Raw genomic sequence first — 17,216 nt, forward strand, 5'->3', positions numbered from 1 at the left:
TTGTGTTTAATTAACCAGGTTTAAACTCATTAGTGAGTATTTCCACAGGGCTAGAACTTTTGATCTGAATCCCTTTTTGTTTTGTGTATGATTTCTTGAAGTTCATCCATCACTGTTCAAAACTTACAAACCACTGTCTACAAAAGTCTCTCTCCTCCATATCCAATATGCTGAAAAACACAGAGGTAAAATTGAAACACACCACGACACATTTCCTCAGTAACTGCTATGCCAATGATGATTTTTTCAAACAAAATTGGGTACTCAAATGTGCTTGAAAATCCCTCCTACATGTGTACTAACTTGGGCTTGACAAAAGCCTTTAATAAAGGTCTCTCCATATGTAAATGTATTAGAACACACTGATTAACAGAAACTTTTACCATTTAGTATTAAATGTATTTTTACTTGCTGCTGGAAGTCTAAAGCAACCAAGCCAAGCTTGGGGTCCTGCTGTGGCAGAAATCATTATTTCTTTGTCATGTTTTGCTTGTTTTAGGATCTTAAAAGTAGATTTAAAAGCTTCATCGAAATATGAGAGCAAAACCTGCTTCACCCCACCAATTCCTTGACTCACATGGTAACTTATGACTCTTCCTACTAAACTGAAATGGAAACTTTTTTTTTCAGCTGGGAGAAGAGTGTTTGTCCAAAGAAGGTACAGAGGTGAAATGGATTTTTCTGTCATTCTTCCTATCAAATGGGTGTTCTTCATCCAGACCTGTGACACATTAACAAACTGAAAACCACCTCACAACTCCCACTTCGTGCTCTCTGACTCACCCCTATATGCTCACTGACCTGAATTCTTCTAGGAATTTCAGGTTCCTTGACAATGCAATGGAAGTTAATTCTCCTCTCTTTCCTAATTCAGGACATTAATGAGCCTGACATTATTTGCTTAGAAGTCTCTCACTGTTCAATATTTAGACAGTATTTCACTGGGATTAGGAAAAAATATTGAAGTTGAGTTTTTCTGAATATTTGGCTCAGTTTGTTGATCCCCATGACACACTACAAGCAGCAAGTGGAACTTGGGTAGTTGGAGCACAAAGGCTTTAGAAACAAACATAGCAGAATCCAAGCTCCTGAGCAAAAGTTATCTCAAGAAATGTTATTTTATTTCTTCACAGAACTTCACCAAAGTATTAAGTATTTCTTTGCCTTTTCCCTCAGATACTCATACAGTCCCCAGAAATCCATTAGAGCAACCTTCAGCAGGCAAATGCCAATGCTAAGATTTTGTGCTTTTCCTTCCCAGTCTATAATGTACTTGATATGTGACTGACTGCTGCTACATAAGCCTCCACGTAATTATATTTGTCCTCTGCTAGAGAATTACTTCTACATAAAAGATGGATTTCACATTTTCTCCAGCTGAAAGAACATTCACCTCCTGTGTGATTGCACACAGGGCACTGTGACAGCAGTGACCCACGAGCTGACCATGAAATGGCATTTCCTTGAAATTCATTTTCTTCCTCAAAAGTTCTACAAGATTTCTCCACCTAAGCCAGCATATTAAAAAAACAATTTTTTTTTTTTTAAAAGCAGCCAAAGAAGAAAAGCAGGCACAGCACAGTGCAGGGGCACCCCAGATCAGCACACCCCTTGATGGATCAGCAGGGAAGATGCCACAGGAACTCTTTCCCCATCAGCTCTATAAGCACATCAAACCTGTTGATAACGTTCAAGTACATCCTGGAGGGAAGGGTAACTTAGGGAAAGAAATCCATCCCAAAATTCAGAACACATATATCGTTTCCAAATATCGTGGTGGACACCTGGGAGAGTGTTTAAGCAGTGTGTAAAGCTGGCACCTGCAGTCGATGTGTTAAATGCAGCTGGTAACCTAAACTGGTCATGCAGGGAGCCCTTCAAAACTGGGCTTCAAACTCTCAGAATCCCACACAACATGTGAATGATCTACAAATGACATGACATATTTCTAAGTTCCCACTCTGCAGCCAGACTGACTTTATTAAATCCTGCATACTTATGGGGCAGAGGAATACTGAGACAACTGGGGGAATATTTTGTACAGGATCCAAGACAGATAAAGCTATTTTATTTAATAAGCCTCAACGATATTTCCAAAGCTAAGCCAGGTAGGACAGCAATGATTTATACTCATGCAAGACAGGATAAGAGAAGCTTTAACAGTGACATCTTTCCTTTTTCATTTGATTCCACCTGCATAAGCCTGTCACAAATCTTGAATACTCATCTCAGCATATCTAATAAACCGAAGTGTTGGGACTGCTTAAGAGGTGACAAGGTTACATCCATGTCAGTGTGGTTTTGCAGAAGCTTTGCACAAATGGTGGTGCTCTAGCAACAGCTTTTGCCATGACCCTCCTCCCCACTCCTGCTTACCCCTGAGTCCAGCCAAGGGACTTTTCAGAAAGCCAGGATGTGTTAAACAGTTTTCCCTAAAACTGGTAACTCCATTCAGCAACTGAAACAGACTGCCTGATCATTACAACACAGACCTTATACCTGCCTCCAGAGCTACAGAAAGAAAACATTATTTACACACTGCTGGCAAACTGCAATGACATCTGCAAAGCTACGTTGCAACAGCAATTTATTTTTTTTAAAGCTGCCCAGAAAAGCCCCACATTTTGGTTACACAATAAAACTGAGGTTGAGATGCAACAGCTGATACCAGCAAACTTTAAAATCTTTTCCCTAGTATCTACCAGTTTTTGCACCTTGTTTGTTTTCAGTATCACCTGGCAGCAGTACAGGCTCATTCACATCACTGACAGTAATGTCTACACAAACTTCATAAAGGTTCTCCTCAAACACCACTCAAAGGAACCACTCGATTCTTTGAGTTCTGATTAGGAAATCAAATGGAAGGTGTAATTTTTACAAAGACTATGTTTATCACTAGCAAGTTTTTCATTACAATCAGGGACACTCTCTGCTAAAACTTGCAAGAAGTGGTGCTTTGAATTGGAAATTTATATAAGGAAACTTACCCTGGATTGTAAAGCATCTTTTCCAAATTAAATTCTTTGAGATATGTAATTACTGCTGCCAGAGAGCAAATAACAGGCTTATCCAAGCTTAGTATTACAGATAGGTTTTGAGGACCTGAAAAAAAAAATTTTCTTGTTAAACGTTTATTTTCTGGTTAATCCACTGTGTAGAAAAAGGATGATCTGCTTTTCAATTTATTCTAATAGAAATCTGTCATGTATATACAGTGTTTTATGACATCTATAAATCAACATAAAGCAAGGCTCCAAAATAACACTTCTAATTCCAAATAATGCAGACACATTGCAACAGTGTAAACACATGATGAAAGAAAACATTTGACTCATGAGTTTTTCTTCATAAAAAATTACTAACTGTTGGCATAACAAACTTCTAAATATACAAACTAAGAATGGAATTCTGACATCTTCATTTTTGTGCACAGCGCTCTTCTACAGTGCCTGTTCCAGCTGCAGCAACAGGAAAACTCCCTCCACGATACCACAAACTGGTATTTTTAAAAACACACACAGTTCAGCTTTTTCGGGGATGTTTCTAAAGCTGTTCTCAGGTAACACCTGCAAGAACTTCAGAACTTAGTTAACGAGAATGTTACTCCTGTCTTCAAAAGGGGCAAGAGGGAGGGCCCAGGACACTCCCAGGAGCCATCCCTGGGAAGGTGATGGACCAGGTGGCTCTGCAGGTCACCACCAAGCATGCACAAAGAAAGGTCACCAGCAGTGGCCAGCAGGGCTTGGGGACACTGTGCTCACCACGGGCACATTGTGCTTGAGAGAGCTGGGCAGAGAGAAACCCAAGGAGGCTCAACAAGGGCAACTGCAGGTCCTTGGGAGGAATAACCCAAGTACCAGAGCAGACTGGGAGTGAGCCACAAGGACCAGCTCTGTGGAGAAAGGCCTAGGCTTGCTGGTGGGTGGCAAACTGACCATTAGCTGACAGTGTCCTGGGGACCAGGAGGGACAGTGGGATGCGGGAATGCATTGGGATGAGTATGGCCAAGGGGCCAGGGAGGGGATCCTGCCCCTCTGCCCTGCCCAGGTGAGGCCATATCTGGAATGCTGTGCTCAGTTCTGGGCTCCAGATTCCAGAAAGACAAGGAGCTGCTGTAGAGGGTCCAGTGGGGACCATAAAGATGATTAAGAGGCTGGAGCATCTCTTATGAGGAGAGACTGGGAGCTGAGCCTGATTAGTCTAAAGAGAAGGCTGAGAGGGGATCCCATCAATCCATATAAATACCTCAAGGCAGTGTCAAAGGATGGTGCCAGACTCTTTTCAATGGTGCCCAGTGCCAGGATGAGCAGCAGTGGCCATCAAATAAAGGGCAGCGAGGTGCAGGGCAGCAGGAGGGAGAACTTGTGTCCATGGAGGGACAGCAGAGCCCTGGAACAGCTGCCCAGGGAGGGCCTGGAGTGTCCCTGGCTGGAGACATCCCAGCCCCAGCTGCACCTTCCTGTGCCCCTGCCCAGGGCACCCTGCCTGCTCCAGAGGAACCCGCCAGCCCCAAATATCCCAGGGTTCTGTGAACTTCAGGAACATTTCATACGCTGAGTAATCCTCCTCAGCTGTTATGCATGTTTAAATTTAAATCTGTCTAAACACACACCTTCAAGCTATGAAAAAAAGTAATGGTAGCCCTGTTTCATTTCTATCTAAATAATGTTCCTTTGCCTCCAAGCTCAACATGAGATCCCACTGTGCAGAGAATGAAGCACAGGTGGCCAAAAGCCTGTGTGACTGTAAAGGCTAATAGGGTGCATGCTTCAAAGATATTTGGAATGAAAGACCTGTAATGTCAGGCACTTCTTTTGCATAAAAATCTGAATGAACATACCTGCAGTACCAGGCACCTCTTTTGCATAGAAGTCAGTAACCCTCTGGAAAGCATGGCTGTACTCAAAATTGAGGTTTTCCATCCTTTCTAACCTAATTCTGTCATCCTGTAACCTGCAAAGAAGAAAAAAAAAAAATTACTTTCAGGTTTTTGGACTCCTTTCATGAAGGAGGTTACAAAGGTGCACTTTCTTTTGTCTTTGCTTTGTTAGGAATTGAATGGGTAAGGAATTAAGAGATGAGCTATTAAAGTAGGTTGAAAACATTTCCAAGCATGCTGTATTTTTTTAAATGTTTCTTCTAACCCTTGTGAAACTGCAAATAAAGCAAACCCAAACAGCAGCAAGCACAGCCAAAAGAGAGACTGCAAGAGGTGGTGTAGCATACCTGCAAGGTAGATACTAACACGTCTTCACCAATCATAGCAACTACTTGCTTTATCTTTTCTTAAAGACTGATGATCAAACTTAAGCTATTATCCTGTCCCATTCCATATTTAATTATCCTTTGGAAGATTTTTTTCCATGCCATAGAACTAAAGGTGTGGGAATCCACAAAATCAGAGGGTTTTGGGAAAGCTGCAAAAGGCAGGCCCCAGAGACAGCAGAACTGGGATTGGAGCTGAGCAGCAGCCATGAGATTGGTCAGCAGAAAAATTATGTAAAAAGTAGAAAAGCAAGGACAAATAGAGCAATGATATTAACACTTGTCTAGAATAACTCCCTAAGCTACAGAAAGTTTATCTAGCAAGATATTAGGAAGTTTGAAGCTTAATAATGAGCTCTGTGCATTGTGTTTGAAGGCTCACAAGCAGGTATTGTCTTTGAAATAAGCAAGCACTGTTTAACCACAGGTACCTGTGCTTACAGTGATTGGACAGAACTACTGTCAATATAGAATATTTACTGTACAGATATAAACACTGTCAATGTGCTTTGGCTTTGTGGGATTGGGCAAAAAACTCCTAGAGTGAGTTGTGACATTGAGTGCTGTGTCTGCTGCCTGGGATGTGAGCTGGTGGCATCTTCCCATTGCCATGGGCATGGAATGAGGCTGATGCTGGGAAATCAAACAGCTCCAGGCACGTTCCCAGCAGCCCTGTCCTGTTTGGGGTTTGTACACAGACCCTGGCCAGCTATAAAAGGGCTGGATTTCTTTTAGCCTTACTGCAGTCTAGGCAGCCAAGGATGGGTTATGACTGATAACCCTCTCCTGCCAGCAGTTATATCACTTATATCAGTTGTATCAGCAGCTCCTCCCAGTTTAACAGCACCACCAAACACACCAAACTTTTCAAGATGCAGCATTTCCACACTGCCTGTTTTCCCTAACTGGTGGCTGGAATGAAGACTGGATGCTGCCTTATCACTGCAATTTCCACAGTTGTTGATAAGCACTGAACAGATAATGCTGGTTACAACCCCACAAAGAAGAACTCAGGTGGCTGCCAGCCTTGAGCAGAATTACACAGTGGGCACTGAGCCACGGGCCAGGAGAAAGCTCCAGTGAAAAGACACACACAGAACCTACTCGGCCTCAGGGATTCCAGTCACTCTCACACCCCCATGGGATGTGAATCTGCCAAGTGGTTTGAGAAGACTGGGACTGTGCCAATGAGAGGGACTGTGCAGGTATTACAGCTTGGATCAGTAATACATACATACATAATCAATACCCTTTCAGCAGGGCTCTCCAGCTTCACAGGGAAAACCAGACAGATTTTCTGCTTTACATTCCACATATCCCCACCTGAAAGGATCAATACATTTCTGAGGCCCAGCTCTCAAAAAGGAGAGTTAATTTCCAAAACACGTGTCCAGCTAACAAGACTTGTCCCAGCACATGCTCAGTGATCCTGCTCTGCCTTCAGCTGACTGATCTGGTTAAGTTTTCAGTCTTTACACTCCCTAGAGCCCCCTCTCCCCAACCCTTCTCAGGAAGAGCAAACATCCTTCAAGCAAAGGAAAACACCAACCCCAGTCAGCTGTTTTCTTCCTTGCCTCTTCCCCCTTGTGTTGGACAATGCCTTTTTCTGACCCAGAGATGGGGCAGCTGAGAGGTGTTTTAAAAACTCCTATGCCATTTTCAGTCTCACGAGAAGGGTGAGACAATACAGATGTTATAATTCACTCCATCACAATCAGAAGCCAACTATTTCCTAATTACAATTCACTGTAAGAGTTTCTTGGCCTGTCAGCTTTGGCCACACCATGCTGTAGATGCCTTAAAGCCAATTATCTAAAACTACCCCTCGTGGGTGTCACTACAGTGCATCTTTCACAGTTCTGTTTCTCCACAGTATCCAGCCTGATTTGCAAGGCCACCCTTTGTAGCTTGTTTCTAGCTCCATTTCTCTCTCAGCAATGTCTGTCCATTCATTCCATGGCATTTCTAAGCCAGCATTTCTTGTCCCAAGGTTTGCACACGGATGCACACTGTGTGAGCCTTCTGTCAGGCTTTGAGAACTCTCTATAAATCATTTCCTACATTTTCCCCTCTCTCTTGGACAGAAAAAACTTCTTTGATGGCCTTATTCATCCCTTGCTGGGCACAGTGAAGTACACAAGGCAGTATCACTAACAATGCCATGATAACTATCAATATAAATATAAACCTTTAGCCAAGGTACAAACCTCCATCCTTCAAACAAATCATCTAACCATGATCCATTGTGTGCTTGAATTTTTAATTTCTGCCTCTTTATGTTTTCACAGCAATGACTACAGAAAAGCAAGGCTTAACAAGGTCTGCAGAGCTGATTTGTAGAAAGTCAAAAAGGAAGGCTTTGGGGTGTATTTCACTGGATGGTTCATGCCACACCCGTTTGCTTTCTAGTGTTTAAAAATTTATTGCTGTAATTTAAATTCATTTGTGATTTTCTTCCCTTTTATAACCAAATGCATCCAACTCCTCAGCATAAACTCTGGAATATGATAGTTACAATTAATATATGTTAAGTGACTTCTGACAGTATTTTTGTTTGTCAGCTCAATGAATGGGAAACATTGAAAAATTATTCACTAATTTAAAATTATTAACTCGGTGATCTGCAAAGATCTTCAAATATTTTAATATTTGTATTGTAGATACAGCAATATCAAATATATATATGACATTCTGGCTGAAGAGTATGCACTTGATATTTTAGATAGCATTAAAAAAATGGAAAGTTACATATTCAATGCATGAAAAAACCTAAATTTTTAACAAGATGCATGAAAATCAAGTTTACTGCAGAAGGTTTTCGTGTGTGTCCTTTGTGCAGCAAGATGATCACCAAAGGCCATTTTCCTGATTATAGGCAGGATGACATGTCGATGCTTATTTTATCTCTCCAGCCACCAATGCCTGTTTAAATCAGAAGTCAATTCACCATCAGCCTCTGTAAACATCACTCTTGTCAGCAGCTCCAAAGGAGCTGCAGTTTCAGCTCCCTGAAAACAAGCCATGCTCATCAGAGATCAACCCAACCCCTCAGAGCTCCCTGAGCCCCCCTGCCCAGCCCTTCTGCATCCCTGGAGTGGACACTGAGTGACCAGGGAGGGATGAACCCCCCGTGCCCCCCCAGAGCACCCTGCTCCTCCCTGCCCTGGCATCTGGGGCAGAACTGCCTCTGCTCTCCAGATAAATCACAAAATCTGCCCAAGGACACCGCCACCAGCCACAGCCAAGGCTCTGAAACCAGTGAGTCCACAGACAGCTGAACGAATCCTACAACACACACAGGCACACCACACTGCAATAATGCAATAAATAATGGAGCAATGAAATATTGTAATAAGTAATGAAATATTGTAATAAGTAATGCAATAATGTATAACGTGACATGTGCATCCTAACCTGCTCCTGTTACTGGAGGGGCTGATTTATCTGTCACCCTGCTGGCAAAGTGAAAAAGGATCAACACTGCTGGGTTTAATTCCTCTATTTATCTGACAATTCAATGCATCACCCTAAAATTCGTTGCTTAACAAGTGCTGTCGGAAAAATATTTAAAAGAGTGCTCTAACTTTGACAGAAAGGTCTCTTAAGAAAAACATTTATGAAAATGCTAGAAGCTAAAAGGAAACAACATAAATAAAACTAATTTACAGAAACTGACTCAAGATATCTAAAAAATAATAAAATCTTTTATTAGGAATGAGATTGCTTTAATCACAAGAGCTAGCTGCAGTTTGCTGCATAAAGCAGGAATCACTTCAGCGTTGCTCTGTTCAATTCACAATTAAACAGGCATAAAGTGAATAAAGACCTACTGCAAAACAGCCACCTCCAAACTGTTTCCTCAGAGCTCAGTAAGTCCTCCTAAGGAAAGCAAGTAACTGCAGAATTTTACCTTTATTCTGCCATGCCCATTCTGATTTAGTACATTCAAATGCAGGGGTGCACAGACCAAAATTTCCCTGCACATCCCTGTATCACAACACAGGGACAGAATTTGGGAAGGTGTCTGCTCCTAAAATGTAGTATGAAATTTTTACTTCTGATGCTAAGCACAGATCTGTTAAAGCACAAATGATTTATTTAGTTTTTCCTGTACAATTTATTCAAACTGCTCTTTTCTCTGCAGTCCTCATGGTTTACTCTGCTGGGATGAACAGTCTGCCACTACAGGGAAAAGTGCCAGCACTGCCCAGCAGGGCAAGGCAACCTGAATGCATTAGTCCTTTCAGATATCCAAGCACACTGTCTCACCTTCCCTTATCACTATGCTTGGCAGATGTGTGAACCCAGGGAACTCCTCTGGCTGCCCTGGAGGACGTGAGACCCTGTCAGGGGGCTCAGAGACCTTGGCACAGAGCCCCAGACCCCTGTGCCTTGGATTTAGCCCTTGGAAAAAACAATTACCAACCTTTATATGAAGGATTCCAAGCCACGAAAGTTTCAGTAGAATGATAGTGAATTTATCATGGGGTGAAAAATAGATTTTTTGGGATTTTAGAATGGGGGTTCAGGGGGCAAGATGGAAGAATCTGGGTATGTCCAGCCTTTCTCCTTCTTCTTGGCCTCCATCTCCTGGGTGATGTTGGCACTTTTGGATTGGTTTAGAGTAGAAGCTCAGTGTCTAACACAGGTGACAGGTATTGGAAAGTGACTGTAAATATTGTACAGGTAGTTTTTAGTATAAAAAGATAACCCTGCCCTGGGGCAGGCAGAGTGCCTCTGACTGTCCTGCTGAGCGGGCCTGGGCAGGACAGGAGAAAGAATTTTATAGATAAGGAACAATAAACAACCTGGAGACTGAGAAATGCAGAGCTCTGACTGCTTCTTTGAGTGCCAGGCTGGGAACAGAGACTCTCTAACACATCTTGGGGTCACTCTGAGCAGCAGAGATTCCAAGAGGCAGAAACTGCATTTCCTTCACTTGTCACCACTGGGATACCTTTGTTATCCAGCCTCTCCTGATAAAGCTCGGGTGATGCTTTATCAGGGTGATGCTGGACAGAGTTCCAGAATAAGGCAGGGATTTATTCAAAGCATCTCCTCCATGGATGCACCTTGGGCAGCACCAGAGCCCAGCCAGGGCTGCACCCAAGATGAACCAAAATGGCCCCAAAATGCATGGCTGGGCACGGGCTCTGTCCCTGGGATCAGTTCTGCTCCATTTGCACCTTGCAGTTCATTGTCCCATTCCAGCTTTAGCCCCTGCAGTCCCACCCTGCTTGTTTTTCTCTCTCCAGCCCATGGTGTTTGTGCTCCTGGGCTGAGATTTGGACCATTTGTCCTTGGTGCCCAGCTGGAGCAGGAATTGTTTTGTCTCCCTGCCCTGTGCACAGAGCTCAGCATGCCCTGATGTGAAGCCCAGACCCACACACTAAAGCAGCACAGAATCTGAAAAATATCAAAGCTAAAACCTGAGGCATCAAGGGGGCTCAGTTCTGAGTGTGTCTGTGGAAATAGAGAACAACCATCCTCCCTTTTTGGGTGAGCCTTGGCACGGAGCTGCAGCAGCTTCTCTGGCAAAGCCTCAGGGACATTTCCAAGCAGTTGTTCTTTTGGCACCGAGCACACACATTTTTAGAAGCAGGCAGAGTCAAGTGTTTCCCCACGTTTGCTCTGAGCAGCTTTCAGATGGCAGAGATGGAGACTGCTGTTGCAGAAAAACAGCAGCACAGTCACCTTTGCTGAGTATCTGACACAAATGGCTGCTGTCCATGAAAACCGAGCAGAAATCACCACATGGTGTTATCAGTATGCTACATACAACACAGCACCCCACAGCACCTCCAGCTTCCCAAGTGCCCCATCCCAGACCCCTCCTGAATGCCAGAGGCTGCTGAAAAGCCCAGAAGCAACTCTGACACACTTCAATATACATACACACATACATGTGTATCTGCTTACTCACATGCATGTACACATACAAATACATAAACACACACATAGAAAAACTTGAGGAAAACTCCTTGCTTGCCTTTTTCCATCTGAACTACCAACGTTTCTCAACACATTTTCTGATTTTCTCAAGAAGAACTACATCTGAAAAGAACTCCAACCACACTGACAAGCCTGGAGCCTGGAAGCAAGGAATTCTAAGAAAACATTCTTTTAGCTTTAGGAACTCAGAGGCAGGAGCTGCCAAAGACATGGAGTAAGGAGGATGGAGAAAAGCAAAGGGCTGTGCAGGCTCTGCATGAGACTGCATCCCTTCTGTCAGGGCAGAACTAGGTAGCACAGGACAAAACACAAGCACAGCTGTATTTCCAGCAGCTTCTGCACCCACACACAGAAATCTTCTTCAGGCTTCTTTCATCTGCCTGTCTCAATAATGGGATGAGACACATTGCACTCATGTCTTGGAAAGTAGAAAGGATCAAGAACTGCTAGGAAACTATTTATTATTAGCACCTAGGAACAGCCAGGATGAGCAATAGTCAACACTGAACCCAGACAATCCCAGCACGTCAATTTAATTTCCCTCAATTGCAGAGGAGCCGGCTCTGTGGACAGGGAAGACGCAGATGCTGTACCTGCTTGATCTCAGGGAGGCTATTTCCCAGCTCCACATGTCCTCAGAGCTGATGTGCAGAGCATGATTCACAGGCAAGTGCTCTTACAGAGCGGTGCCAAGCAGGCTGGAGAGCAGCACTCGGGCTGAGCAGGGCTCCCTGTGAGATGAGGGGAGTGTTCTGAGCTCAGCACTGCCCTGGGAGCACTCTCTGCTCCAGCAGCACTCACTAAGGCAGGCCCAGAGAGGACAACTCCAGCCCACTCAAACGTGCTGTGAGGCTGAGGCGGCCACAAACAGCGTCAGAAAAACCAGCTCACAGTGTGGCAGAGAAAGCCCTGAAATGCACCCATTTTCTCCATCATGTATGGCTGTGGACAAACACACGGAGGGGCAAATGAAACCCTAACCTCTGATGTAGAAGTTCTTTCCATTCAATACCCCAAGCTTGTAGAGTTTACTAGTGTCACCCTGTTTTTTAAAGTTTTTCTAAATCTTCTGGTGTTGACATCCTTGTAACGAACTTTCTCACACTATGTAAATAAGTTATTGTTTTGCATTCTTTTATGGAGGAAGAGAAATTTGATGGGCTGTTGGTTTGTCCAGTGTCATTGGAGAGGTGGCACTTTCACCCTCCAATCCACTGTCACTTTTGGAAATCTATAAATGTTGGAGTCAGAATTAAACTTCCCTCTTTTTTACCTTGGAAGAGCTGCATGTCCACATTGTGTTATTTCCTGTCCTATAGTGACATACTCGCTTTAGCATGATTGATGACAATAACACCTCTATCTTTAAAATCTCTTTCTACCACGGTGCAAAGCTCAATTTATCAAGCAGATCACCAAAGCATGTCCCATCACAGTGCCAGCACAGTGGCAGCTCCTAGCCAGTGACCAGCACTGCTTACAGGAACTATCTTGTGCAGCTATCAGATCACACAGTTCTTCAGAGCCAGCACAGCCCTCACCTCCAGCAATATTTACTTCCCTTTATATATACAGACATATATTTGTATATTTCAAATATAGACAGGAATACTCGACTAAGGTCATTTTTTGTTTATTTTCTGCTATGCCCAGCTGTGTTCATTATGATCTACCTGATATGATACTGGTGGCTCTTTGTTCTTAGCTCAGATTGCTTTTATCCAAGACGTGGGGAGGCTGCCACTGAAAAGACATTTTGGGAGGTAAGCTGAACTTGTGTCTGCAGTTAAAAAGTGTTTTGCAGAAGTTGTACAGAACCTGATGCTGGGAGGATGCAGCCTACACTGGTCTGGTCTCATCAGAAGCCTGGGCCAATCTGCCCTGTGTTTGTCCCTCTGCTCCTTCCCCCTGCACCCTGACAGAGATGTGCCCTGTGCTAGGATATGAATCAGGCATTGATCCATTTCTTACACTTTACTGAGCTTCATCACAGTAGAATTGACAAAAGGGGAAAACAAAATTCAGATACCCAGGCAGGTCCTCCTTTTCTTCTTTAAAAGGCAGCTCCCAGAGAGCTGGAATGAGATCTTAAAGTCTCTGCTCTATCAATCTGCCTGCTTTGGACAGGGCATTCCAGAAACAATGAATGGTGCACTTCCAGCAATAAGGCAGCTTTCGGCACTCAAAAACTAACCTGAATGTAATAGTAGCTTTAAATTAACATTTGTAGAATATAATTTTCCTCTTTCCAGGTAAATCAGCTGGCAAGCCAGCTGCACAAGTGTGTCCCCAAAATCAGCAGTTCCTCCAGTCAGGATTCTGCCAACGAGAAGAAGTCCCTCTACTTGCAGGGCTTCAAACAAATTAAACAAAACAAAGAAAAAAACCATACCAAACCAAATCAAAAACAAACCAACAACAACAAAAAAACCAAACAACAACAAAAACCAACCACCAACAAACAAACCAAGGCAACAAGAACACCACCACAAAGCAAAGCACAGGAAAACCCTGCCCAGGATCTGCCATAGTACATGCACACTGATGAAATAATGCATAATGCTCTTTCTATTACTTCCCATGATGGACAAACAGCTGTTTCTGAATCAAAGTGGGAGTGAGGAAGGAGAGAGGACACAGCCAATCATCTTCTCACGACACCTTGGGATTATCCCTAAGGATAAATACAAGTATTTCTACATATCTGGATCTATACAGCAAAGATGAAAAATGCACAGGATTGAAACTGCACATTTTTGCTGTACATCCTAAAATCAGGTGTGGAAGGCTCTCCCCATCTCTCTTTCTTGTACTTGACTGACAGGCCATGAAACATGAGCCCTTCATTGTGCTTTTGGGATCATTTCCAAATCCCAAACCCCCCTTTCTGTCCCCAAGGATGGAGCATTTCATATCCCTGTGTCGCCCAAGTTTGTGCCAAGTCGTAAATAAAATGCTAATTATCTGTGTTCTTTCCCATCAGGTGGGGTCATTTTCTGTATTTTCTTTCAGTGTGGGCCTTAAACTTCATAGAGCAACATACAGCTGGACAAGCAAACAATAAAAAGGGAATAACTACTCATTTAATTCCACACTATCTCTTACTATTGTGTCTGGTCTCAACTGCTGTGCAGCTGCAGCTCTGTGTGTTTACATCACTGCACCTCCTGACTGCCACAGCACCCCTCTCTGATTCTCCATTCTTCACATTACCACTGCTGCTGTGCTTTCTAATTTAATATTAAATCTGACTTTTGCTCACATCCTTGCTGGTGATTTTTTGAGCAAGCTCAAGCAGACTCGTTCAGGACACCACTTAATACTATTTCAGTTTCTTTTTGAGTTACCAAGCATTTTAGAAGGCTTTTTTAGCAAAAGGGAGTAAAAGCAAGTCTACAGCACCAGACAATAGGCTAGGAGACAGAAAAGTTGAGTTCTCTATTACATTATATAACTCAAGATTATTACCACTTTACTTTTCATCACTTAGGAAAAAAAAGACTTTGAAGTGCTTAAAAAATATTACCAATAAATTAAATAATAAGAAGAGCATGACTGAAAGCAACCAAGAAGTTTTGGACAGAGAAAGCAAAGGAAAAGATGACAGAATAGCCTTGAAAGAATTTGTTTTGAGACTCTAACACAAAAGTGTGGACTATCACCTCTTGCTCTAAACAGCAGCATTTCCCCTGGCTCTTGAGAACCCCCAGCACCCCGAGTGAGGCACACAGCCTCCCCAGGTGACTGCACAGCTCTCTGTTCCACAAGGACACGTGCTGTCTGATCATACTTGTCCCGGCTGACAGGAACACCAAACGCTCTCATTCGCAGCAGCAGAAACTTCTGAGCACAAAGCACTTTCCTCTGTCTCTCCTGCAATATTTTTGCAAAGGCTCCCCACCTACCAGATCTCTCAGTGAAGACGTACCCATTGTGCTTCTGTCAAATCTCTGCCTACTGCCATCAGCACTCTCCATCACAACCCCTCTCTAGCATCAAGCTGATGGAGGAAACAGTCAGGAGAAAACATCTTATTCAAAGACCCATCTTCTCCAGCAGCAGAAGCAACAGTCTAAATTCAGCCTGAACAAAGCCAAGCTCAATGCTTAATGATGTCTCCCAACTATTTTAATTATCCCCCCCTTCCCTCATGCTGTGAGTGAGCACAAAAATCTCCAAGGCATTTTAATTTCAACATATTTGTAACTGCACTGGCCCTCAAAACAGTGCAAGTTACGTGGGTCATACACATACGTATGCAAAACACACAGTGCTTTGTCCAAAAACCAAAAGCGTTTCCTAGGTGAGGCTGTTCAATTAAAAATTAGAAACAGACAGCTACAACACAACAAACTTCTGGAAAGAATCTTAAATTCAAGTTAATTACTTTTCCAATAAGGATTGAAGAGAATCTCAAAACAAAGCTGAAAGCTGCAGGATGTGTCAGCCACAGAAAATCCACAATGGTTAGAAAGACACCAGGAGCTGCTGCAGAGGCTCCAGGGCAGGCACAGGGAGGATTTGGGCTGTGCAGCATCTCTGGGCTGGGCAGGCTGGAGAAGGGAACGCTGCCAGGAATGCCATCAATGCATCCCAACATCTGCAGGGGCTGCCAGAGCACGGGCCGGGCTCTGCTCGGTGCTGCCAGTGCCAGGATGAGCAGCAGTGGCCATCAAATAAAGGGCAGCGAGGTGCAGGGCAGCAGGAGGGAGAACTTGTGTCCATGGAGGGACAGCAGAGCCCTGGAACAGCTGCCCAGGGAGGGCCTGGAGTGTCCCTGCCTGGAGACATCCCAGTCCCAGCTGCACCTTCCTGGGGGATGGACCAGATCATCTCCAGACATCCCTCCCAGCCCCAAATCCCCTGGGATCCTGTGATACAGGATTACTGCTGAAGGAGGAATCAGATTTACCCAGGTAATGGGTAAAAATATACCCTACAAGCACAGACTAAAAACATCACTAGGAAGTTGAATGGAAGTCAGCACCAGCTTATGAAACATCATTTCTAATGATTATATAAGAAATGACTGAGATGGTGACAGACAGGGTCCATTCATGTCTCTGTTTTAAATCACTCTGAGCTAACCTCCCACACTGCTGCCACTACTCTACCTGCCAAGAACTGTCAGAAACATAATTCCTGTTCTTTAATCACAAGAACTGCCATGGAAATTTACAAGGAGCACTGAACATCCAACACAGACCTCAGTGAGAAAGCACGCTGCCTCTGCAAGCAGCAAGGCCACACCTGGATCTTCCACCCATCACTGCAACGAAATGATGTCAGTTCAGGGGACTTAGGCTCATACCCAGGAGTGGATCCAGGTGCTGCTGAGGCTCTTACACTCCTTGCTTTGGGCTGCAGGCACACAGAGCCCCTGGTTTGTGCTCCCTGAGAGAGAGGCTCAGAACCTTGTGTGATAAAAACACAGGCACTGACACAGAGCTATCCTGCAGGGGGACAGGACATGCAGGGATGGCCTGCAGGAGGGGGAGGCCAGGGAGCAGATGGCTGTGCTCTGGGGATGGAACAGCTGAAAGGCCACAGAAAGAGACAAAAACATCAAAAACCTAAAAAAAAAAAAAAAACAAAAACCCAAAACAAAACAAACAAACAAAAAAACTAAACAAAAAACTCACCAAAAAAACCCCACAAACCAAACCAAAGAACAACAACACTAAACAAAAAAAAAAAAAACAAAAAAAAACCCCACCAAATAAAAAAACCCAACAACAACAAAAAAAAAAAAAAAAAAAGAAAAAACCCCAAAAAAGAAAAAAAAAAAAAAAAAAAAGGCAACAAAAAAACCCAAACAAAACTCACAAAAAACCAAACAAAACAAGTAAAGATAAAAATCCACCCCGCTGAATCCTGGTGATAAATACTCAGGCATCATGTAAGATTACAGACCAACTTAACCAGAAAAAGTAAAATCAAAATTAGCCCATAATACCTCAGTTTAATTTAAACATGGAAGGAAAGTATACACATTACTG

General features: G+C 43.5%; 1 protein-coding gene across 1 annotated transcript in view; it reads right to left on the bottom strand.

The window, feature by feature from the left end:
- Positions 1–17,216, bottom strand: part of MSH3 (mutS homolog 3) — a 95,259-nt gene that overhangs the window by 55,583 nt on the left and 22,460 nt on the right. The window contains exons 9-10 of the mRNA XM_071455147.1: positions 4,841–4,953; positions 2,988–3,102 (exon numbers count right to left, since the gene is read on the bottom strand). Coding sequence (XP_071311248.1) covers positions 2,988–3,102; positions 4,841–4,953 — 228 coding nt within the window. The remainder of the gene's footprint in view (positions 1–2,987; positions 3,103–4,840; positions 4,954–17,216) is intronic.

Source organism: Agelaius tricolor, unplaced genomic scaffold (genome assembly GCF_023055355.1).
Source record: "Agelaius tricolor isolate 1412-34295 unplaced genomic scaffold, bAgeTri1.0.p SCAF_44, whole genome shotgun sequence".
Lineage (NCBI taxonomy): Eukaryota > Metazoa > Chordata > Aves > Passeriformes > Icteridae > Agelaius > Agelaius tricolor.